Source organism: Rhinolophus sinicus, chromosome 2 (assembly GCF_057876585.1).
Source record: "Rhinolophus sinicus isolate RSI-liver-muscle chromosome 2, RSI-T2T, whole genome shotgun sequence".
In the NCBI taxonomy this organism is placed as follows: domain Eukaryota; kingdom Metazoa; phylum Chordata; class Mammalia; order Chiroptera; family Rhinolophidae; genus Rhinolophus; species Rhinolophus sinicus.
This window is the reverse complement of record NC_142502.1, coordinates 139,822,170-139,847,047: the sequence shown is the minus strand read 5'-3', so window position 1 is coordinate 139,847,047 and position 24,878 is coordinate 139,822,170. Positions and strand designations below refer to the sequence as shown.

Below are 24,878 nucleotides of genomic sequence, written 5' to 3'. Positions count from 1 at the left end.
CTTAAAATCAATATCCCAAAAGGCAGAGTTAGAGTGGCAAAACTTTGGTCTCCTTCAAGGGCATGACACAGGAAAGAGATCTGATGTGTGGTGAATCCAGAATGCTGGAGGATCCAGGGTAGACTTCCTGTAGGAGGTGGCACTGAAGTTGGCCCAAGAATGATCCTCTATTGATGTTCAAAAAAAGATGATGATGGAATCGTGCAGGGGAAGAAGTTCCCTGGTATGGTCAGGGCAAGGGGTGCAGTGTGAGAGCAGGTTGTGGGGACAGTGAGGAGAAGATCTGAGGAGAGGGCAGCCTGCCAGAAACCAGGAAATGGGGATGGGGGAGACCAGGAAGAGATGTGGTAAGGGGCATGGGGCTGTGAAAGCACCTGAAGTTGCAGGCGGGGGAACTGAGTTCACACTGGCTGCAGGTTGGGGGCAGAGGAACAACCAAGAACAGAGGGAAACCTGCCGACCCTTCTGCCCCTCCCATCCCCCATACTCCTGTTCCAGATGGCCTAGGGCACCTCTCAGGTCTGGAAGAGCTCCAGGAAACCAGGTTTCCCTGTTTACACTCAGCTAGGGGGAGGAGAGAAGGGAAGAGAGGAGTGGTGGCCGCAGGGGCAGGCTGGTCAGCTTGCTCCAGCTCAGGCTGGGCCTGGAGTGTTGGACCTGCCTGAGCAGGCTCAGGCTCTCTGCTCCCAGCCTGATACTTCACCATGGCCACGAAGGTAGACAGTCGGCCTGGGGGGCTCCCCAGCAGTGGCTGCGACATGGGCACAGCCCGTGAGCACGTGCAGGCCATCACCCGGAACTACATCACCCACCCCCGTGTCAGTGAGTACGACCCCCAGTGGGTGAGGCTGGGGTGGGCTGCTGTGTCCTCAGGTGCTGCTTTTCAGCCTCAGGGAAAGAGGAGGATCAGAGACCTGAGGAGACCTGTGGGGCTCTTGGTCCAGTGCAGTGATGCTGTAGGTGGCCTGGATAAGGGGCCACCTCTGCAGGAGGAGATATGGGGACCCACAGCCCAGGCTACCCCAGGGGAGAGGGCAGCGGAGTAGTTGCAGGAAACTTCCTGCCATCACTCTGGTCCTGCACTGAGACCCCAAGCCCAGAGAGAGCTCCCAACTGTCCCTGAGAGTGTGTGTGTCTGAATATGTGTGCTCGGGGCATGTGTGTGTGTAAACCAGAACACTCAGCATGAGGAAATGGATGCTCAGGTGCTCTTGGGGGATGTGTGCAGTACAGAGTATGTGTGCATTTGCAAGATGGGGAAATACAATACGTGACACTGTGCGTGTCGTGTCAGGTCTCGTGTGTGTGTGTGTGTGCTGGGGGAGGGTGTCTGTGTATAACCAGGGGAAGGCACGTACCTGGGTGTGTGTGTGCTCCTCTTGCACTTGGGTGAGGATATGTATGCATATATGTGTGACAGCTTCAGTGTATATGATCAGAGTGAGGAAACGTGACTGTGTACACACTTATACACTCAGGGTAAGAGAGTGTGTGTGTGTGCGTGTGTGTGTGCACGTGTGTGTGCTCAAGTGTGCATGTTCATGGGGAGAATATGGTGAGTGTGTAGTCAGGTGATGTCACATGTCTGTGTAAGGTCAGGGGCAGAGTGAGTGTCTGGCCTCCAGGTATAGAGGTGTGTGTGCTGGAGTGTACCCTTGTAAGCTTCAGAGGGGCCTCCCAGGGGTGGCTTGAGTACCTGTCCTGCCGGGCGGGCCAAATCCAGATGTCTGGGGCAGAGAACCCGATAAGGCCCACCAAACGGAGCCCTCTCCGCCGAATGGAGCCCTGTACCCCTGCCATCTCTCCTTGTTCAAGGTCACCGTCCCTGGCCTGGCGAATACTAGAATTCTCAGACAGCGCAGCTCACTGGAGTAAACCGGCCTGGCCAGCACTAGCTAAGCAGACCCAGCAGCTCCTAACAGGGTGTGAATGGGGAGAAGCTGGCCTAGCACAGTCCCCCTCACTCCCTCTGCAGTCACACAGTCCAATGAGGGGAGGAGGAACGGCCTGAAAGGGTAGCTGAGCGCTGGGTCTGCCCTCCAAGAGGAGCCCAGGGGGTGTATGGCACCTCCTGAGGACCAAGCAGGCGCTGAGGGGTGGAGTACATTCCAGCGAAGGAGAAACCCAGAGGTGTGGTGTCAGGTTGATCAAGGTGGCCCTGCAGGCCCTGCCCTGTGGAGGTGCAGAAAAGATGGAGGCCCAGATTCACCCCTGGGGCAAAGAGGGAGTCCCCAAGGCCCAGAAATATGCAGTCTGTATCCCCCTTGGGTCCAGAGCCCAGGCCTGGAGACCTGAACAGAACTGGCTGACTCTTGTCCATCCCGTGTGACCCTACCCCTGCCTCTGCTGGCGCCTCCCCCATCACCCCGCTTCCCTGGGGCGAACAGGAGAGCTCCCAAGGTCCTCAGTGCAGTGTGGGCTCTGCGGTCTGGACCTACCTGCTTTGCTTTCCTTCTACCTGGAATGTGCCCCCCCAGGAACCCTGCAAGGTGCAACCTCACCCCAGAACCCCCTCCATCTGGTTCCTTCCCAGCCAGTCCCTTATTTATAGTCAACAAGTTCTGGGTCACACACTCCAGGTTTGTCCCAGGCTGGAATTCAGGGGTGGCAGCACCACCATGTTTGCAAGGGTGGTGCTGCACATGCCCCCCCCCCCCATGAATGTGTTCACACACAACAGCTGACCCAGACACAAGGGTGAGCGCAGGGGGAGCCCCTTGGGCGCACGGGCTCCATGGCTGTATTAAAGATGTCACTGCAATGACAAAGGCCACCACCTTTGCTTTTCCTGCACACCCTGTCCTCACAGAGGCCAGCCCCAGCCCAGCCCTGACACCCTCCCACCCCCAAGCTGGATTCCTCAGTGTGCTTCCACACCTGCAGCTTTCACCAAGTTTCCCCTCTTTCCTCCGCAGGTGCCTGAGGGGTTTTCTCCCCGTGGGGCAGAGGGCACCAACAGGTGCAAAATCCAGAGCTGCTGCCCTCAAGCGGGGGCAGGACTGCTATGTCCCTCTCTGCCCTTCTCCCCCAGCCTGGCTTCCTACTGGGACCTCTAAGCACTTCCAGGCAGAACTTTGTGTAGTGACAGAGAGAGCCTAGGAGAAGGGCAGCTAGCTCCCAGCCCCAGGGCCAGGAGAAGGCTTCCTGGAGGAGGAGGTGGATTAAATCGGCCTGAGACATTGCAGTGGGGAGGGAATGGGCCAGAGAGGAGGGAGTGGGATAGAATTATGATGGGAAGTGAACCTCGGCAATATCCACCCCAGGAAAAAAGGGGCCCCTTTGCCTCCCTCAGAGCTGGAGCTGTTCTCCAAGGGGAGGAGGTGGCGTGGAGCTGGTCATGTGGGGCAGAAGTTGCTAGGCTGACAGGGTTAGGGGTGCAGTACACATGCATGAGCAAAAGTTAGGCTGGACAGGCTGGCGGTCTGGTTGGAGGGATGGAGTCAGGTCAGATCGCACAGGGGCTTGAGTGCCATACCACTGGCTGCCTTAGAAAGTTCCACTGACTGGGTCTTGGGCTGATTTCTAAGAACCCTTGGCTTCCAAACCCTCCCACCCTCCCCTAATCCCTTCAGCGGGATCAGGGAGGAGGTGAGGGACCTGCTGCCCTGGCCTTGCCCCCACCCTGGCCTCACGCATGGGCGCCTGCCTCAGCCCTCTCCCAGGACGCTGCAGGTGTGGCTGGGCCGCCCTAATTAGTGGGCCGCCAGAGCCCCTGCTGAGTCTTTGACCAGGAAGGCGGTGGGGAGACAGGGGCAGGGAGGGGCTCCACCAGCCTACAGCCCAAAGTGCAACCCAAAGTGTCAGCTAAGACAATGGAGAGGGGGTGGGAAGAGCAGCTGGAGGGAGAGTCTGAAAAGTCTCAGGAAGGCCTATTGAGGAAGGGCCCCTCAGAGGCCTTCTGGTTCAACACCCTGCCTCAGGACTACCCCCACGCTTCACCTCTGCAGGGTCCAGGTGTCTCCCAGGGCTAAGGTAGTAGCCATTTCCTTGAGTGCCACAGGATACTGTCCTGATTTGTGGTGTGCCCCAGGAGAAATCGGCCGACTTTCTGAGCCTCAGTTTGCCACTCCATGCAAGGGACACAATGGACAGAGTTGGGGGTGGGTACAAACAAAAGGTCTGGCTTCCAATCAAGGAAACCCTTGTTGCTCAGCTACCACATTGGCTGTGTCCAAACCAGGCAGCGTCTCACAAAAGATAGAGCCTAGTTTGATGGGGGCACACACTAGTCTGAGGGGAGAGACACAGTCTGTGTTGCTAAGGAACAGCTAAGCTGGAGAACAGGATGCCCCCAAGGGTGCCAGCCTGTAGCCCTGCGAGGCTTCAGAGGGGAGAGGGCCCAGTGGGCTGCGGTAGTTAGTCAAGCGCATGGCCTTGAAGGATGTGAAGAGCCAGATGCTGAACCAAAAGAGCCACAGAGGTGATTATCTGCATCGAAGGGCCAGGCTATGGAGCAATGTATTCAGTCAACAGCTATTTATGAAGTCTACCTAGAGCCAGGAAGCGTACCTTCTGGAAGCCTGGGAAGGAGACTTATAGACCAGGCTGGTGCAAGAGATACATGGGGGACTTAGAGGCCTCGTGCTGGTCACCTATGTGGGCGTGGCTGGGAGAGGCATAGAACTGTGTGGCAGGCCAGCGCCTGGTTCTGCTGCAGGCGAGCACTTTGCCGCAGCCCTTACACCTCCCCCATCAGGCCAGCCCCTCCTTCTTGAGGGCCAGGGTGGGGGATAGGTCCAGATGCCTTCTTTGTGCCACCACCATCACCACTCTCCCAGACTCCTTGGGTGTCCCAGCTCCCAAAGTAGAGTTGTTGGATGTCAGGGTTAATGGGGATTTCATGTGACAGAAGCTGTGAAGTGGGAAGAGCCCCCTGTCAATGCAGTGAGGAAGCTGGAAGACTTGTCTCCCAAGCAGAACTAGAAATGGTTCCCTGGGGAATCCCTGGACCTGGGGATCGAGGGGGTCTTTCCGTCTCACACCCATACCCCCCTATAAGACCCATCCACCCGGTATCTTTCTTCTGCCATCTCAGCCTTTTTGGCCAGTCTGCTATTTTCTCTACAGGGCCAGCAAGATGTCAGATCTTCTGGGGCTTTTTAAAATGTAGCCGTTTCCCCACCCCCATGCTTATTCCCACGTTCTCACGATCCATTTCCTCCTCCCTGCTTCTCCATCCTCCGTCAGCTGGGCTTACCTACTCCACTCTGCTTCACACAGTCTAGCAATCCAGAGAATTTCATCACAATGCCAGGTGGGCGGGGGGGGGGGGGCTGGTTGGTGTGAGGGTGATGCCGCAGCCTCTGACCTGTCCCCCTCGTTGGTGTCTTCCTGTGTCCCCCTTAGCACTGTGCACCCTTCTCTCATCCTTTCCACCATATGTCTGCACAGGAGTGGCAGGGGCCAAGGGAACAAGCTCTCGGGCGGGAGGACAGGACCCTCATCTGGTTTGAGTCTGGGAAGGTAGCAGGAGGGGAGTCCACCTGGGTTCTGACGTGGGAAATATGGGGGTGAGTTGGTGGGATCAAGTAACACCTTTCATAAATCATCCAATGAATATTCACTGTGTCTACCATACGCCCACACTCTTCTAAGAGGTGGGGACTAAGCAGTGATCGCTGCAGACACCCCTGCTCTCATGAAGCTGATACATCCTCCTGCACCCAGGAAATGAGCCTGCACATGCCAGCCGAACTGCCCTTCCTTCTGTCTCACCTCTGCCAGATGGGCCCTGGGCCAGGCTCTCTGGGTGCTGGCTGATGAACTCCACCTGACCTTGAAGTCTCAGCTCAGATGGCCCTTCCTATAAGGTGCTTCCTCGTGAGCACCCAGTCTGGTCTCTGTGCCTTCCCTTCATAGCACCTGCTGCAGTTCGTAGTTAAATTGATTTATCTTTATCCCCTCTTTAATTATAGGCTCCCTGTTTATTTGCCACCTTGATTTACATAGTCTAGTACCTAGAGGGCATTCGAAACATATGCTTGAAGAAAGGAAGGGAAGAGGGAAAGAAGAAAAGTAACCATCGAGGGTCAGGTGCCCGGTGTCCATCCTTGAGTCCCTCCAACATTCAAAGGTCCTCCACATAGGCTGAGGAGCAGCCAGAGAGGTGGGGGGGGGGGCCTCCCAGGAGCTGCAGGGGGACAGTGCATCATCCAGACTCTGGTCCCTTTGCACTTAGCAATCTGCAGGCCAGAGATGGCCAAGAGAGGAGGCAGGAAAGGGCAAGGGGTGGTGGAAGTTAGAAGGGAAGAGAGCAAGGGAGCCATGCTTGTGAGAAACGGCTGTGAAGGCAGTACCTGAAGGACTGGGGCTGAGGGAGTGTTTTTAAGATGGGAGATGCCAGAGCTCGCTGGATGGGGAGACCACAGAGAGAGGGCGGTGCTGGCCCTTCACTCCAGAGAGCAGTCAGCTCCAGGGTCTGGTCCTTGGTACTGGTGAGGAGCTGGCCTGAGATTGAAGGTGCGACACCCCCTCCATGGGAAAAGAGGAGAGGGTAGTTCAGCAGGTTGATACTTTGAGGGCAGAAAAGTAATGGCATCCCCGCGCCAGACCCAAGTCCAAGAAGAATTTATCTTCTGCTGCCCTCCGCCTGTTCTTAGGTTTTCCGAACAGTCTTTAAGCTCGGAAAAGCCTTGCAATTATCTGTGCAATGATCCGCTAGCCCAAGTCTCAGCGAAAGAAACTTATGTTCAAGAAAAATAAGGAATCTGACCATTGAGCCCTAGATTCAGAAGGGTGTAAGCAAGGAGCGTTTAGTTTCCCTCGGCGTGGGGTGGCTTGACACCAGGCTGGCCTAGAAACAGAGGGCAAGTGGCTGGGAGCCAATGTGTTCTGATGAGAAGACCAAAGAGTGGGGTCCTACCGCTGCTATGCCACAAGCATGCTGTGTGACCCTGGGCCAGGCTTTTCACCCTTCTGGGCCCCTTTGGACTATTCTCCCCTGTGAGGTCCTTCCAGCCTGTGAGTGACCCAGCGACCTCACAGATATCCTGCCCATTCTGCTTTGCCAACTTCCTTTATCTCAGGACCCCAGGGAAGGGCTACGGATTCCCAGGGTTATAAGCAAGAGAGGGTTCCAGGGTCCCTCAGCCAGCCCCTAAGGGAACCAAAATAGGTTTCCTGTCTGCCAGTCCATAGCTTCCTCTATGGGGCCCCAACACTAGAATCAGGAAGCATTTCCTGATGTCTAACCCAATCGCTCCCTGTAAGTGGAGCTCATTTCCCTGCTTGTGGGTCTCAGCTCAGCAGCCGCTAGGACAGGGACATTCTGCTGCCTCCTCCTTCCTTGTCACTTTCTCCCCACCCTCAGGGGCACCCACTGGGCCTGGGGAGTCTGGGAGCCTCATGGCACAGCAGAGGTGCTGGCTGGTTTTTCTCACTAATGCCTGCACACATCCCCTAAAGTGTTCAGTGGGTGTGGGGTGATGAAGAGGAGTGTGGTCCTGGCGAGGGGCAGGGGAGGACAGTTCTAAGCCACAGCTGGGGGCCAGGAGCCGTTGGGAAACACTGGGGGTCAGAGAGGAGGGAATGGGTAAGTTGGGGGCTGAGGCCCGAGGGAAAGCTGCCTCAGGGATGAGAAAGGCTTCTGCATGGCTGGGGGAGGGAGGACTCTGAGGGGTGTCTGCCCTTGCCCTGGCCCTCCCCCAGTCTCCTGCAGGTGTCCGAGGCAGCGGGGGCCCTGCGGGCAGGGGCATGACCCTTACAGCAATGGTGGCTGGCCCTGTCACAGCTAATGACCCTGACAGCCCAGGCTGAGGAGGGGTGGAGGTGGTGCTTAGAGGGAGGGAAGGGAAGGGAAGGCAGAGGATGCCTCTGTGTGTGTGTGTGTGTGTGTGTGTGTGTGTGTGTGTGTGTGTGTATCTGGGTGTGAGACCCTCACCCACCCACCCTTTCCCAGCCTACAGGACCATGTGCAGCGTCAATGGGCCCCTGGTGGTGCTGGACCAGGTCAAGGTAAGGCTTCTTCCTCTTTCTAGACACCAAAGAAAATCCCAAGGCCCCCCAGCTCCTGTGCAGGATTTCTTCTAAATTGTCCTACCTCTAGATGGCCCCCATGGGTCTACCCTATTCTTTCTAATCCCCTGTTACCCACCCCCATAGCTCCCTCCCAGCTGTCTCCCTGACTTTTCAGTGCACCTCCCACTTTGGGCCTTGGGAGACCTGCTTCTACCACCACTGAGCTGGGACATCTGGGCTATTATGCTTCTTTCTCCATCTGTAGAATGGAGTGTCTAACTTTCTCATAAGGCTGGACTCTCCCATCTGCCACTCTCATGGCTCTTCTTTTAAAAGGAAGAGGAGGAGGAAGATGACTGCCAGCTAACTTTTCTCCAGAGCTCGAGGCCTCTGGAATATCTCATCCTGGGAACCAGTGTGTGAGAATGAAGTGGACCTCACAGAAGGAAATGGGATTGGGGCTACTTTGTGTCCCCTGGGGAACTGTAGGACCATGCAGACACTGGCAATATTTTGAGTCCTGGGGTTGGGGCTTCTTGACGCATAAAGAGCCCTGCAAATGTATAAGATTACTCTGCTATTCTGCTACCTCCACCAACAAGATGTACCCCCATGTCCCACCCCACACCCCAACTAAACAAATTAGAAACCCTGACTCCTCCCTTCCTCGCTGCCCCATCTGTCAGTGCACGTGTGCTGTCAGCAGTCCCCTACCCCACCAATGCCTTATTATGGCCATGGCCTCTGGACCCCTGGCCTGGCACCCTCCCATCCTCGACTCTGCAGCCATATAGTCCTGACACCTTCAATCCCCAACTCAAACTCACTTAGGGTTCCCAGTGTCCTCATCTTACAGGCTCTATGCTCCATAAGGGTTCTGCTTACCTTTCCACTCTCATGTCTCATCACTCCCCTTTGCCACTTGGAAAACCATACTGTCTCTGCATGGAGCTGCCACTTGATGTCTCAGGGCCTTTGCACATACTTTTCCCTCTGCCTCCTGTCTACCGTTTCCCCTCGCCCTCTGTCTGACTCATCCCCAGCACGAGGTGAGAGCTCACCTTCTCCTGGAAGCCCCTCCCAGCCCCCTGGGCACTGAGCCCCTCCTTCTTCTCAACTTTGTGCTGCCTTGTTGGCTGCACCTATTGAGACACGTGGTCACCACCTGGCCACCTGTCTCCTCCCTGCCCCCTCCCCCCGACACTGTGCCCTCCTATTGGACATGGATGGTGTTTTATTAATCCTGAGCTCCCAGAGCCCCACATGGCACTTTCACTAAACATCCAGGCCCTGGGAGGTTCTTCGTTTGTTCAAAGGAAGGGTGAGTAAATGAATTAGCTGAATGAATAAATGTTAGTATGACTAAATATGCACCTGTCAAAACCTGAGCCAACTATATGAAAGAAATCAGACCCACCCATTTCTGGAAAACAGATTCCATGTTCATGTGGACATTACTGTTTGACCCACTAGTGTTGGGGACGCCCGGGAGGAAGTATGGTGGAGCAGTTGTGTGTGTGTGCCCTGGGGTCAGGTGGTCTGACTCAGGCTTCTGGAATTTTATTCCCAGTCCTTCCCCCACCCCCACCCCCAGCTACCTGTCAATTCTAGGTCAGCAACAGCAGCACCCTGGGAACTTGTTAGAAATACAGCTTCTTGGGCTCACCCCAGACTGACAGAATCGGAAACTCTGGGTGTAAGACACCGAAGTCTGTTTTTAAAGCCCTCTGGGTGATCTAATGCTCCCTGAAGTGTCAGAACCATCTATACAGGACTGTAAATCCCAGTTTCCTCATCTATTAAATTATCATAGGATTATTATAAGGATCAAATCAGATAAATGTAATAGTATTACTCCCCTTTGAGAACAGTTAGCAATAGCTCCACCTGGCATGCAGAAATGCCTGATTAGACAGATGGTGCCACCTCCTGCCCCCTTGCCCACCTCCACTACACTCCCTACATACCCGTTCGTCTGTGTAGGACCCAGTGCTGTATGAAGAATCAGAAGCTAAGCAGACACCCATTTTCTGAACTGTCAAATGGGGCGGGACTAGGAAACTGAAGATAGATCCCCAGACCTACGGTTCTGTGATTACTGGATGCATCTGGAACTCTGGCAGAACAGAATAAATGGGTGATGGAGACACCCAAAGAACCCTGGGCTTGCAGAGGGAAGGAAAGGAATCGGTAATATATATATAGTCTCATAACTTCAGAAGACACCTTTATGCATTCCTCTCCGCTGCCCCCACCCCTTCCCGTGTTCTAAAATTGCTAGGGCAAAATGCCACGATTCCTCCACTACAGCGCCACTTTCTGCCCGCATTGAATCACGCAGGCAGTTATGCTTCCTGCTTCCATCCTTCTCAAATGGAAAAATATTCGGGGGAAGAATTTTGTATAGGTCAGAAGTTCTTAGCCCAGGAAATAAGGGCCTTGAAATTGTATACAAACCTTTGAAGGTGTGTATTGTGTTTTCATGCGCTTGTGCATTTTTCTGGGGGTAGTTTCCACAGTTTCATCTGATTTTCTGAGATACAAAGTCTTGCCAGACTTGCTTAGAACTTCCCGGTCCTCCGAGTGTGCACAGCAGCTTGCCTGTGCCTGACCCCTTGCTGGTTGAGAACTCAGTTGCATCTCCAGCAGAGAAGATGGGTCGCACTGTACCACCCCCATTCCCTGCAATGCTCTTAGTAACCAACAGTGAGGGCTGAGATAATCAGGCTTGCTCAGTATTGTGGCTGGGAAACAGGGCTCCTTTGGGTAAAACTGATTGGATGGCCATCAGCTGTAACCAGTGAGCCATTGGCCACTAATATAACTGCCGTGGCTACGCTAGCAGCAAATGGGGGCTAGCAAGAAGGTGGTAGCTGAGCTAGCAAGCGCAGATTGCAGTTAGCAAGTGAGGTTGGTTGGTTGGCAGAAAAGCGGCTGGTGGGTTGCGGATCGTGTGGCTCCTGCTTCCTGTGTCTCCAACCCAGCCACCAGCGAGACACAGTGTGCCATCTCCTCTCTACTCTCTTTTCCTCTCTCCCTCACCCACAAAAACCCACATAAAAAGAATCGCTTTTTAATACCCTGCTGCCTGGTTTTTATCAGGCATATTGCCTGATTTCTTTTGGGCCCACTACGGCCTGTGCTCTGTCCAGCAATTTTCCTCCTGAGGTTAGCAGCCCACCATCAGCTCCACAGACAATAAGGCCAGTGGCAGTGTGGGGACAGAGTCCCAGAGAACAGCTTCCAGGCTCTCAGCCTCACGTGGAAAAGTGCTGGCTCCGGTAGTAGACGGTCATTAGTTGTGACTAGTTGGCCAACAGCTGTAACCAGTTAGCCAATTAGCTGCTGATATAACTGCCGTGGCTGAGCTAGCAAGTGCAGATTGCAGTTAGCAAGCGGTGGGTTGGTTGGCAGAGAAGCGGAGGGCAGATTGCCGCCGCTAGCAAGTGGGGTTAGCAAGCATGGATGGCGGAGTGAGACTGGGGTGCAGAAAGACCCCTTGTTGGGGTACTGGCAGATGTTTGCTCCCTGTGTCTCCAACCCAGCCGCCAGCAAGAATATAGTAGTATGACTCTCCTATCTGTGGCTCCGTGGGTGTTCCTTTTTGGCCTCACTATATCCTGCGTTCTTATGTGGGGAGCGGGACCAGAGAGCCCGCGTGACACCCTGCATGACACACTTTCAAATAGGGAGGCCCAGGCAGAGAGGCAGAGGGAAAGGAGCCAGGACTCTTGTTTAACTTGTTTCCCAGACCCCGCAATCCTTGCTCTTGGGCTCCCTCTTGTGGTTGTGAAGCCAAAGAGCGCTGGGCATTAGCCTCTCCGCCGACCTCAGAGCATTCTTCTTGGGCCAAGCCCTCTCCCCCAGAACCCCTACTCCCCAGGGTCTGCGGGGTGGTTAGGAGACTCAAGTCGCCTTCCTGGCATCCTCTTCACAGGACGGGGGGTGGGGGTGGGGGGGGGGGTGTCAAGCCAAAGCTTCCCTCAGTGACCGTCAGCTGCAAGCCCTCCTGTCTCAGGTTTAACCCCAGCAGGTGTGCCCTGGGGGAGTGGACTCCACACTGGTCACACTCCAGCTGGAAAACTGACCCATCCCCCCCACCGCCCGCCTCCCTGTCCATTAAGGTCACTAGTTTGTAGAGAGCTGGGGATATAATGATAGTAATGATGCTGAGTAACTACTTGCACTGTACTTTAACATGTCCTAAATTTTTATTACATTTTGATTTTCTAAAAATGCTCCTTTGGGATTAGTGAAACAAAGAAAAGATACATAAAGCGAACTATCTGCCCCTAACATATTGAGATAAGCAATGTAAAGATCCTGCTGTATATGAGCGAATATACACGTGTCCTGCAGGGTCTCTGGTCCCGCTCCCCGCATAAGAACGCAGGACATGGTGAGGCCAACTAGCTGTGGCTAGTTGGTTACAGCTGATGGCCAACTAGCCCCAGCTGATGGCCATCCAATCACAATTGATAGCCCTTTACTACCAGAGTGAGCACCTTTCCATGCGAGGGTGAGAGCCTAGAAACTGCACTCCTGGCTCTGTCCCCACAACACGTGTCAGAGGTTTACACTGGTGATTAGTCTCTTAAAACATATTCAGTAGATACACATTTAACTCGTTCTTTTTGATAGCACGTAGGAGACGATAGTATGGATTTACTGTGACTTATCCCATGGTTCCACTATTGATAGACATTCAGCATGTTTCCAGGCTTTGCTGTACAAATAGTACAGCAATATAATATATTTTTATATGGATACTTTTATTGCTGTAGGATAGATGCCCCCAAATGGAATTGCTGGTTCAAAGTGTGTATTTACTTTCAAATAGATATTGAGAGTTTGGGGCAAGATTGCTTATCCCAGCAAGGTTGGGGTAATTCACATTCCTACCAACCTTGAAGAGAGGACCCACTTCTCAACACCCTTGCCAGCCCTGAATATGTTCTCTTGTAATTTTATCTGTCAAATAGATGAAAATCAGTACAGCCTTGCTTTTTGTGCATTTCTCTGATGACTCGGGGAGTTGAGCATCTTTTCACCTGTTTAGATTTCACTCCCTCCTCGGTGAAATCTTCTTTGAGGTGTACAGATTGAGTTGTGAGAGACCTTTGATTATTGTTCACATTTGTGTGTGGTGTCTTTGCTGTATAGAAATTTCAACTATAATCAAATCTTTCTATGTTTTCATGTACGGCTTCTGGGGTTCTTGTCTTGCTTAAAAACTTCTCTCTTATCCGGCTTTTAACTGGATTATTCAGGAAGAAAGGAAAGAAGGAAAGCTCTTCTAGGATTTTTGTTTGCTTGTTTTAGCTTTATATTTAAAATTTTTATGTGCCTGGAATGTATTTGTGTTTCTGATGTGGGCGTCTTCTAAGTAGATACTGAGTTATGTTAGCACCATTTATTCAATCAATTCTTTCTTTTCCCTGTGAACTAATAATATGCCACATTTATGCTATAACAGTCCCTGAAAACCTGGCTTCTGTCTCTGGACTCTATTGTCTGTCTCACTTATCCATTTGTCTGCCCCAGACCAACACTTAGCTCTTGACTTCAGTAGTTTCAGAACGTGTTTTACTATCTGATAAGGCAAGTCCTCCATTCCTGATCTTTTCTATAACTGTTTTTGGATATTCTCAGACATTTATATGAATTTTAAGATTTTTATTAAGTTCCAGAAGAAACAATAATCCATTGGGAATACATTTAATTTATATACTTTTGAAAGGATTTATATTTTTATGATAGTAAGTCATTCTGTCTTGGAAAACAATATTGTTCTCCATTGGTTCAGAGTTTGTTTCATGTCCTTCAGTAAGATTTTATTGTTTTCTTGTACCTTTCTTGGTAAATGTATTTCCAAATATTTAATGGGTTTTGGCCCTATTGTGGGTAGAATGTTTTTCTCCATTTCCCCTGTTTATTGCTGGCATAGAAAAAAGGATATATATATATATATATATATATATATATATATATATATATATATCCAAATCCTCTTATTACTCCTGTTTTGTTTTTACTTGTTTTGTTTTAACTAGAGCCTCTTGGGTTTTTCTACATATATACTGTCATCTGCAAGTCAAGGGAATTATGTCTCTTTTTCTATTGGCCTACTTTCATTTTACTTTTTATTTCAAAACAATTTCAAATTTATAAAAAGTTGCAAAAATAAAATTAGTTCAAGGAACAACCATATACCCAATTGTTAATATTTTATCCCATTTGTCCTATCATTTGCCTTTGAGTGTATGTATATTTTTTTGATAGGTTATCCCTGAATACCCCAGTGTGTATTTACAAAGAATAAGGATATTCTTTTACATAACCACAGTAGAGTCATCAACTTCAGAAATTTACAATGGCACATTTATCTAATCTACTATTTATTATCAGCTCACTCAATAAAGTCCTTTATAGCTTTTTCTCTCCTCCAGTATAGGATGTAACTGAGGGCCAGGTATTACATTTAATCATCATGTCTGTTTAGCCTCCTAAAATCTGGAACATTTCCATAGCCTTTCTTTGACATTTTTGAAGACTACAGTCTCCTCCCATCACCACAAATTATTTTTTTAACTTTTGTTTTTTTATCTCTTATTATCTTTTTTTAAACTTTTTCTAAAATTTTTTTAGATGATCACAGATTTTTTTAATCCTTTAATCCACTAATAAGGATATTACATGAATAGATTTTCTAATATTAGATTAAACTTGAATTCCTGGAATAATCTCAACTTGGTCTTTATTATTTTTATGTGTGTGTGTGTGTTTAACTTCATTTTTTGTTTTTTAAATTTTTTTTCTTTTATTGTTTGGTTTGTAGCTTGGCATTTTTTATACATTGCTGAATTTGATTTGCTAAAAGTTTTGTTTAGAATTTTTTTGTATCTATGTTCATGAGTGAGATTGCCTATAATTTTCCAATAATTAAATTGTCTTATTTTGGTATCAAGGTCATGCTTGCCTCATAAAATGAGTTAAAGATCATCCCTTTTCTCCGGTCTTTTGAACAGCTTGAGTAAATTTCAAACTATTTGTTCCTTGATTGTTAGAACTCACTGGTAAAACTACCTGGGACTAGTGTTTTCTTTGTGGAAAGATTTTAAACTATCCAAAATGTTAAGGATTATAGGAATATTCTGGTTTTTACTTTGTTTTTAATTGGTTTTGGTTTGAGTTGTATTCTGCTAGGACTTTATTCATTTCATCTAAGTTGTGAAATATATTGCATAAAGTTATTCATGGGTGGCCGGATGGCTCAATTGATTAGAGCACGAGCTCTTAACAACAGGGTTTCCAGTTCAATTCCTGCATGGGATGGTGGGCTGTGCCCCCTGCAACTAAAGATTGAAAACAGCGACTGGACTTGGAGTTGAGCTGCGCCCTCCATGACTAGATTGAAGGACAACGACTTGGAGCTGATGGGCTCTGGAAAAACACACTGGTCCCCAATATTCACCAATAAAATTGTTTAAAAAGTTACTCATAATTCCTTTTAATATATTTTTAAGTACTATTAGTATAGCTAGTTTTGACATTTTTATTCCAACAATTATTTATTCATGCATTTTCTCTTTTTTAACCAATGTTGCCAGAGATTTGTCTATTTTATTAGGCTTTTCAAAGAACCAATTTGGCTTTGTTGATCTTCTCTATTATATATTTGTTTTCTGTGTTAATGATTTCTGCCCTTTTATTATATCTTCTTCTTTCTTGGAGTTTTAATACTGTTTGTTTTTCCATAGTCTTTCTTTGACATTTTTGAAGACTACAGTCTCCTCCTGTCACCACCTTTTTTTTAATAAGACATTCTCCATTTAGGCTTATTGATATGGTTTTTAATTTCCTTTTGTTTTGTTTTTTTGCCTTATTGTATAAATGAAAATTTCCAAAGCAAAATTAAGTAACAATGGTGATAGCAGCATATTTTTAAGCTTCCTTCTTAAGACATTTCAATAGCATACTTTTAAGCTTCCCTGACCTTTTTCCTTTTCTAATATAAAGCTCTACATGCATCACGTATATGTTGACATATAGTTTTTCATTATTGTGTAGTACCAAATGTTTTCTAATTATTGTGAGTTCTATATTTAGAATGCTTTTAGGTGTCCCGATGCATGAAGTTTTTCTTTTTGTTTTTGATTTCTACCTTACTTTGATTATAGTCAGAAAACATGGTACAACTCAATGTGTTCTATAGGTCATAGTCATAGCATGAGGTGATGCCCCTTCATTCTTTCCTATTTCATTTGTCCTTCCAGTTTTGATTTCCTCTAATGCCCAAGGAGTAATTTAGACAAGTACTTTGATTTCCCAGAATATTGGGAACACTGTGGGGAAGGGTGTCATCTTTTTGCCATTTATTTCTATTGGATTAGGAGTACGACTTCCTCTCTGAAGTAAATCAACAACCTGGGAAGCAAGGTGAGGGAGCCTAGACTATGCTATGCATTTTCTCCAGTATTTCCCCTGGGAAGAAGGAATAGGACTCAGGTCTCTAGGTTCGGATGAGAGCTGAGGACCAGTGTCAAGTGTGGAGGGTCTGCTGTGCCTGCCCAGCGCGCCTGGCAGGTAGCAAGATTGGGATCTTGCTACCGTGTTTCCCCAAAAGTAAGACCAGGTCTTATGTTAATTTTTGCTCCAAAAGACGCATTAGGGCTTATTTTCAGGGGATGTCTAACTTTTTCATGTACAACCATCTACAATCTATGTTTATTTCATGTACAACAATATATAGCATCTTATGGAACATCGTCATAATGTACTAAATGCTAATGATCTTAACTGGGGCTTATTTTCAGGGTAGGTATTATTTTTGAGGAAACACGGTACCTGGAGTGTGCACAGTGTGTTCACCATCCGTCCTCAGGGGCAGAAACGACGGTGCCATCCAAGAGACCTAAACACCCATAACAGCTGCTGCATTTTATTGAGCTGTTACAAGGTGCCAGGCACTAGCTAGTGACTTTACATATATTATCTCACTTTCTCCCCACAGCAGCCCTGTGAAGTAGGTATTATTATTATTATTATTATTATCCCTATTTTAAAGATGAGAAAACAAAGGCTCAGACATTATGTAACTTCCAAAGGTCACACAGCATCTAAGCATCAGAGCTTCCATTTTAACCCTTTTCTTCCAACAAGTCGGTGCTCCTACCCATTCAGGTACTGCCTCCCGAAAAAGATCCAAACGTCCCACTTCTTACCCCCTGAAGTTGATTTCTAAGAGTGTCTGAGCACAAGAGGGGAGATTGAAACTTGAGATTGGATCCAGGAGTGGTGGGGGAGGGGACTGGGACTTCACCTCTGATCTCACTGTCACCTGGGCTGCTTTCCCCTCCTGCCAGTTTGCCCAGTATGCTGAGATCGTCAACTTCACCCTGCCTGATGGGACTCAGAGGACTGGGCAAGTGCTTGAGGTGACTGGGACCAAGGCAATTGTTCAGGTAAGGAGAGTCAATGAGATGTTGGCTGGTTGAACAAATGGAAACACCCTCCAAGGTCCCACATTATCTTATAAACTCCAAAGACAGGAAATGTCCTATTTCCCCAAGATCACCTTGCCCAGAGCTGGGCACAAATGAGAGAGTGAGGAATCTCATTCTCTTGTCCCATAGGTTTTTGAAGGGACCTCTGGGATTGATGCCCAGAAGACCACCTGTGAATTCACAGGGGACATCCTACGGATTCCAGTGTCGGAGGACATGCTGGGTGAGCCGTGGGGGTGGGACAGGGTGGGGTTCTCCTCTGTCCCTCCAGCCATCTTCTCTGACCAAGCCCTGAACACCCTGCATCGTCATTGCCTGTTCACACATCTGCCTCCCCTGTGAGCTCTTTGAGTTCAGGGGTGATTTCCTCTCTCTCTTTGACCCCCAGCCCCAGCTCAGGGCTTGACATACAGCAGGGGTTCAATAAATGAGGAAGGCACAGTAGGTAGCCATCCATCTGGAGTCAGGCTGAAATGGACTGCACATTCCCTAATTTCCCCCCAAGATCTGCCATACCTGGCCCTCTCCTCTTTTTAGCCCCCAAATCACCCAATTAGAGTAGTTGTCCTGGGCAGAGACCTTGCCTATAAAGGTTTCCAGGGGAGGAAGGGAGACCCCCAAGGAGAAAGTCACCGTAGCCAGCTCCCTGGAGGTAACTGAGGGATGAGGAGGAAGGGGACATGGGGCATTTGGGATGCGGGGGGCAGGTGGAAGCTGGTAGTGGTATGGGGGTGAGCAACAGTGAGAGACCCAGGGCTGGCCCTGAGCATCTTCCAACACCCCTGCCCACCCCCAGGTCGGGTTTTCAATGGTTCTGGCAAACCCATTGATAAGGGCCCAGTGGTCATGGCAGAGGACTTCCTGGATATCAATGGTAAGTGACCAGGGGCTCTGGGTGGCTTTAGGGATCCAGTCCCCCACGACCTTCCCCACCCCCAGTCATCATCTGTGCCACCTTGCCCTTGGAAGTTCTGCACCAGACACAGGTCAGGGTAATGGGCCAGGGCTCACTTCTAAGACACATCTCCAAAGATGGTCAGACAACAGCAGGTCAGGTGTGATATGAGAGCAGCAAAGGCCTCTGTCCCCAGAGAGCCACAGAGGCTGAAATACTGCCATCAGCACTCCATGTCCTGTAAACTGCCATTATCGTTGTGGCATTGTCCCATGCCTGCCCCAAGACAATCACTCTCCTGCCTTCCAGTTCCCTGTCCCCGCCCCTGAGAGCTAGTTGGGGTGGCTTTCAGAAGCAGACACAGCCCCTCCCCGGCTCTCACCCCATTCAATGGGAGGCCATCTTGAGCCTTCTAACCCCATCGTCAGTTTTCTGAGGACGTGATGGAGACCCAGAGAGGTTCACGGCTAACTCAAGCCCACACAGCCATTTGGAGGTAGAGCACAGAACACATAGTCGCTCAGACAGGAGGGCTCCAAGTCACCCTCAGGTCCTCCCAACCTGCACTGCACCTGGAGGTCTTGAGGAGGGTGCTGGCTCCGACCATGGGGCCTCAGCCTGAGCTCCCGCCCCTGCCGCTTCCAATGCTCCAGGGCCACGCTGTCCAAGGGGGCACTGGACATGTGGCTTTTTACATACAAATTCATTCAAATGAAATCAAATTTCATTTCCAAAACACAATTCATGTGCTCAATAGCCACATGTGGCCAGGGCCACCATATTGGATGGCGTTAGAGCCCATTTCCATCATCACAAGAGAATTCTGTTCGCAGTGCTGCTCTGGAGTCATGGAGCAGGTGGGGAGGGCCGGGCAGGACCCAAACCCGAGCGTTTGTCCACGCTTGCCCTCCCCCAGGCCAGCCCATCAACCCCTACGACCGCATCTACCCAGAGGAGATGATCCAGACAGGCATCTCTCCCATTGACATCATGAACAGCATTGCCCGTGGGCAGAAGATTCCTATCTTCTCAGCAGCCGGGCTCCCCCACAACGAGGTGAGACCTATAGGAGCCTGCCGGCACATCTGCGGGCCAGGGGCAGAGCAGAGGCCGGGGCCCAAGAGGAGGGCTTCCTGTGCTGAGTAGGCAGGGGCCAGCCCAGCTGGAGTGACCAACAATCCAGATGGGCGGTTGTCCTCTGGCAGCTCAGGGCCTCCTCATTGTCCCCCAGCAGATCTTCAGGCCTCTGCCTGAGTGAGTGGGGTGCTCACTGGCTCATGAGAGGGCCCACGGGTAGCCCCCGTGTTGACAGTCTGCTGAGCTGAGCTGACAGTGCTACCCACTGGTCCTTGTAATGGTCTTGACTCACTGCCCTGAGCGAACACCTCTGATGCCAGCCCCACAGCCATCTGAGGCCTCCCTGTACAGGTTCCTTGCCGCACCCCTGCCATCTGGAGTGAACAGTTCATCTCAAAGCAGCTGGTGTGACAATGTTTCTAGATGCTCCTCCCCTGACCCCCCACTCACCCACCCAACCACTCCTGGATGTGACCCAGCTCACCTCAAAATGGTCTGAGTGATCAGATGGCATATACGCCCTCTACCCTACACACATGCATCCTAAGCTGTGTTACGGGAACTCCATGCGCTGTCAGCTTGGGACAATTCTGTGCCAAGATAAACCCCAGCAGTCTGAGGGGAGGGGAAGGGATTCTGAAGGGCCAAGCTGCCCCAAACCCGTGTCGAGGCTGTTGTTCTTTGGAGCTGTTATTCTGTCTACTTTTCATAACAGGCACTCTAGGCCCTCAGTAGTGCCAGAACAGGGCAGCCCCTCCCCTCAGAAAGGCTGTAGGACCTGAGGCTGCCCTTTTGCCTTTGTGGATCCCTCCTACAGCAGGCCCTGGCAGGAGGATGTACCGGCAATTGCCCCGTCCATCCTCTTCAACAGCCTTCAGTGGGGAAGGCTCTGACGTCCTTCCTCCTAACCCCCTCCACTCCAGATTGCTGCCCAGATCTGCCGCCAGGCTGGGCTGGTGAAGAAGTCCAAGGCTGTGCTGGATTATCACGACGACAATTTTGCCATCGTCTTTGCAGCCATGGGGGTAAGAGGGGCTGGGCAGATTGGCAAGTTCTGAAAGCTGTGGGTAGGCAGCCTTGTTTCCCTTGTCCTTGCACGGCCTGATCTGATGGGGGAGGCACAATCCTTCTCCATGAGAAGCTGTCAGAGTGAGGGCCTGTCTGGTGGGAGAGGTAAGAGCGTGACTGACGGGAGGCAGTGGGCTCAGTGACTAGGGCAGTGTGTCCCTCAAGGCACCCAAAGGCCATGGCATCTAAAGATGGGCGCAGGTTGACCTGGAGGAGGGGGAACTAGGGAATTTGAGGAGACAAGGCAGCTTGGGGAGGGGGAGACCAGGGGGCCCACATAGGGCCCAAGGTGGGAACAGGGAGTTAACAGGAAGCAGCTGGCCAAGGCAGGAGCAGAGCTCAACCGGGGGCTGTCTGAACCTCTCTTTGGGGGGATGATGAGACCCTCCCCAGGACTGGGCTTCAAGCCGGCCCTGCCCTCGTAGGTCCCGGGATCACCCCAGGCACCACGGCACCTTCCCCCCAGTGCCTGTTAGACAGTTAGTGGGTAGGCTTTGCTGAGAAGAGATGGGATGGGCCTGGGCCCCTGCCCTCGGGTCCCAGGACCCTGTGTCCAGCCCTCCCTGCTGTGTGTCCAGGTGAACATGGAGACAGCCAGATTCTTCAAGTCTGACTTCGAGCAGAACGGTGCCATGGGGAACGTCTGCCTTTTCCTGAACTTGGCCAATGACCCCACGTGAGTCCTCCCCTCACGCGTGTACTGTCCTCAAGCAGCAGGCCTTGTCCTATTCCAAGACTCAGAGTACCATGGCTCAGGGGTTTCCAGAACTACAGCCATGGGCCAGGGCTGGGAGAACCACCCCTTGTTGTGCAGATGGGGAAACTGAGGCTGGCGATGGGTAAGGATAGCTCACGCAGAGACAGAAGGGGCAGGACCAGGACCCTGTCTGCCCCCTGCAGTCCTTCTGTTCCTCCCACAACCTGCATCGAACCCCCGTCCCGCGTCAGAGCTCCTCATCCATGGTCACCACTACAGAGATATGTCCCTAAATCCTTTGTTTAGAAAAACTGCTATTTTAAAAGTTTAGAAACTGTGAGTTTAAATCTGGGGGTCAAGTGGATGGAAAAAAAACACAATTCTAATAAACTGTCCTGGGTACTAAGAATACTCCAAAAACTAAGTAACAGAATTCTGGAGGCTGCAATGACATCACCAAAGGAGAGACCCCCAGGCACAGAGCCAGGGACTCGGGGGTGCTCACAGTGGAAAGGGGCGGCCAGGGCAGGCAAGTATATGCACTGTGTACACTAAGTGTGCTTAGGAGCAGTGAGAGGAGCAGCAAGGAAAGAATCCTGAGGAAAGAGTGAGAGTGCTCCAGCTGACCCAAGGGCAGGTGCCCCAAGGAAAAGGGCGCGAGAGCAGAAGCGCTGACCTGCCTCCCGCTGATATGCCAGAGTCCCTCACCTTCAGGCCACGGAGATGGGCCCCTGTCATCCTCATCAGATGTCCTGCTCTCCCCCAACTCTCCACCTGCCCCAGCCTCTGCCCCTTTTCCTACCTTGAGCCACAGGACAGGGGAGTGTTGGACCTGGCTGAGTGCCCATCCCCAGGAACCACAGCCCTGACCTGGGGGCCAGGAGCGGGGGCTCATGGTGTCCACGCCTCTGCTGCTGTGCGCAGTCCCAGCTTTGCCCTCAGCAATGGGGCTACACGGGGCACAGGCCTGGGCCTCCAGACTCTCTAACTAGCAGCTGTACCTCCAGGATTGAGCGGATCATCACCCCGCGCCTGGCACTGACTGCGGCTGAATTCCTAGCCTACCAGTGCGAGAAGCACGTGCTGGTCATTCTGACTGACATGAGTTCCTACGCAGAGGCTTTGCGAGAGGTGAGGTGGCTGGGAAAGGCTGACAGGTTCATCCCAGCCCCCACATCCCAGAGCGCGCCCACCCAGGCCTGCTTCCACTCTGCTTCTCAGTCACTGAACTTCCCGCTCACTCTTCCTTCCCTCAGCCTGTCACCCCCCTCCTTATCCCAATGCCCACGGATACTGCAGGTCTCAGCTGCCAGAGAGGAGGTGCCTGGGCGCCGAGGGTTCCCTGGATACATGTACACAGACCTGGCCACCATCTACGAGCGGGCGGGCCGCGTGTCGGGCCGGGGGGGATCCATCACTCAGATCCCCATCCTCACTATGCCCAATGATGGTGAGCCTCCTCACTGCCCACTGCCCTCCGCAGGCCGCCGCCCTCCCTTCCCACCCGGACATGTAAATGGCCTGTGCTTCTTTGCATAGATATGCAGTAGCTCTGTCGCTCCTGCAGGATAGACACGGTCCTTTCCTTGCCACCATCCATTCCTATCACTCCCATGAGGGGAAGAGAACCCCAATGACCCTGAGTGGGTGGACACCTGGGCCCCAACTACACTGAGGCTAGTGCATTTCCTTGTAGATATCACCCACCCAATCCCAGACCTGACGGGCTTCATTACAGAGGGCCAGATCTACGTGGACAGACAGCTTCATAACAGACAGGTGCTGTCCCCTCCCCTCCTACTCTCTGCTCTCTCCACCACCCCTGTGCTTCATCTCTCCATGAATTAGGAGGGGCCAGGCAGGAAGATATCCCAAACAGGAGATAACCCCACAGGAAGACAGTGTGGTTCACAGACAGAAGACAGGTCTGGATAGAATCAAGCCTACCTGGTTATGAGAACTTCAGAAAATAATCTCGTCTCTCTGAGCCTAGGTTTCCTCTTCTATAAAATGGGAATAATACTTATCACACAGTTGCATTTTGGAGGATAAAATAAGTTGGCATACAGAAAGCATCTAGCCGATAGTAGATACTAAAGAATTACCATCTCCTCTTTCCAGTAACTTGCTTTGGCGGACAGAAGTCTATGGGTAACTGACACACATAGATGGTTAATAGCATGCTAATGGGTTAGAAAATGTGTCTGTCCCATCTGGGGTTAAAAGCAACCCTTATGAGTTTTCCCTCTTTGCTCAGCAGGTTCTTTCTTTGTAGCTATTAACTTAAGCTTCAACCTGGTTTTGTCCGAACAATCAAAAGTTTTGAAATAGCAAGCCTTTCATTAACTAATGTCGTGTCATCTCCCCCCTCCTCTCTCCTGTCTGGGAGCACACATGTAGATACACACACACCCAAGCCCTAGAGTTTATGGGAGGTAAAGGAGGGCGGGTATAACCCATTTCTCTGTAGCAGGAGGACCATGAGAACCATGGCGGGGGGGGGGGGGCGAGGAGAAGCAGGGTTAGAAGGAAAGGAATGTTCATACCCTGCCTCCTGCCACCCCTTCTGCTTCCCCAGATCTACCCTCCTATCAACGTGCTCCCTTCCCTGTCACGGCTGATGAAGTCTGCCATTGGGGAGGGCATGACCAGAAGGGACCATGGAGATGTCTCCAACCAGCTGGTAAGAAGCAGCAGGCCCCGGGGGCTGCCGAGGAAGCTGGTTTCAGAGGCTGGAGGTCTGAGCCCTATCAGGACCACGGGCTTTTCTCCTGGCAAAACCCCTCTTGCAAAGTGGTCCTGCCAGCACAGCCCGATTGAGGGCCACTGGGTTCAGGTGGTAAACCTGTGGCGACCGCCCACCCTCTGTGCCCCCTCCCCCAGTACGCGTGCTATGCCATCGGGAAGGACGTACAGGCTATGAAGGCCGTGGTGGGGGAGGAGGCGCTCACTTCAGAGGACCTGCTTTACCTGGAGTTCCTGCAGAAGTTTGAGAAGAATTTCATTAACCAGGGTGAGGCGCTTTGGGGGTGTTCAGGCAGTAACCCCTTTACTCTGACAGACACACATACACACACCCTTCACATTCCTGCTCTGTCCCTAGGCCCTTACGAGAACCGCTCAGTGTTTGAGTCACTGGACCTGGGCTGGAAGCTGTTGCGCATCTTCCCCAAGGAGATGCTGAAGCGCATCCCGCAGAGTGTGATAGATGAGTTCTACTCCCGCGAGGGGGCGTCACAGGACACCTCGATTGACACTGCGTTCTAGCCCCGCCTGCAGCGTGGCCCAGAAGCAGGGTCTTGGGACCCCTGCCTTCGGCATCGGTTCACGCAGCCCTCCCCACCCTCCATGATCCCACACACCTGAACCAACCACCTCTGCGCCCACGCTCAGCCCCCGTTCCATCCCTCTCCCTGGCTTCCTGGCACTGGGAAAGAACATATTGTTAAACCTGTATTCTATGTCTTGTTCTTATAGGAGCATCTGTATTTTTATTTTAAAAGCTCCCCAAATAAAAAGTAAGTGAGATGAAAACGTTCATCTTATGTGAAAATATGATTGGCAAAGCTGGGGGTGATGGGTACATGAGTTCATTAAACTGTTCTCTCCATTTTTTAAAAAAAAAAGAAGCCACATTAGTGTCTTAACAGCTGACAACAGAATTCCTCTTTGGGAGTTA

The 24,878-nt window shown here is 51.1% G+C and overlaps 1 protein-coding gene across 1 annotated transcript; it reads left to right on the top strand.

Moving 5' to 3' along the window:
• The first annotated feature begins 613 nt into the window (after positions 1-613).
• On the top strand, positions 614-24,737 carry ATP6V1B1 (ATPase H+ transporting V1 subunit B1). Its single transcript, XM_074332144.2, has 14 exons — positions 614-822; positions 7,898-7,953; positions 17,322-17,420; positions 17,592-17,685; positions 18,259-18,336; positions 19,274-19,413; positions 20,358-20,459; positions 21,081-21,178; positions 22,207-22,330; positions 22,499-22,649; positions 22,896-22,978; positions 23,778-23,882; positions 24,083-24,212; positions 24,303-24,737. Exons 1-14 carry the CDS (start codon positions 705-707, stop codon positions 24,464-24,466), a joined length of 1,542 nt encoding a protein of 513 aa, XP_074188245.2. The 5' UTR covers positions 614-704; the 3' UTR covers positions 24,467-24,737.
• Positions 24,738-24,878: the final 141 nt, after the last annotated feature.

Bases quoted from the DNA above. Each gene is read 5' to 3' on its own strand.
- ATP6V1B1 (XM_074332144.2), top strand. From the start codon at position 705: ATGGCCACGAAGGTAGACAGTCGGCCTGGGGGGCTCCCCAGCAGTGGC. The intron at 22,979-23,777 runs GTGCTGTCCCCT...CTGCTTCCCCAG, and splicing joins GACAGCTTCATAACAGACAG to ATCTACCCTCCTATCAACGT. The intron at 23,883-24,082 runs GTAAGAAGCAGC...CCCCTCCCCCAG, and splicing joins GAGATGTCTCCAACCAGCTG to TACGCGTGCTATGCCATCGG.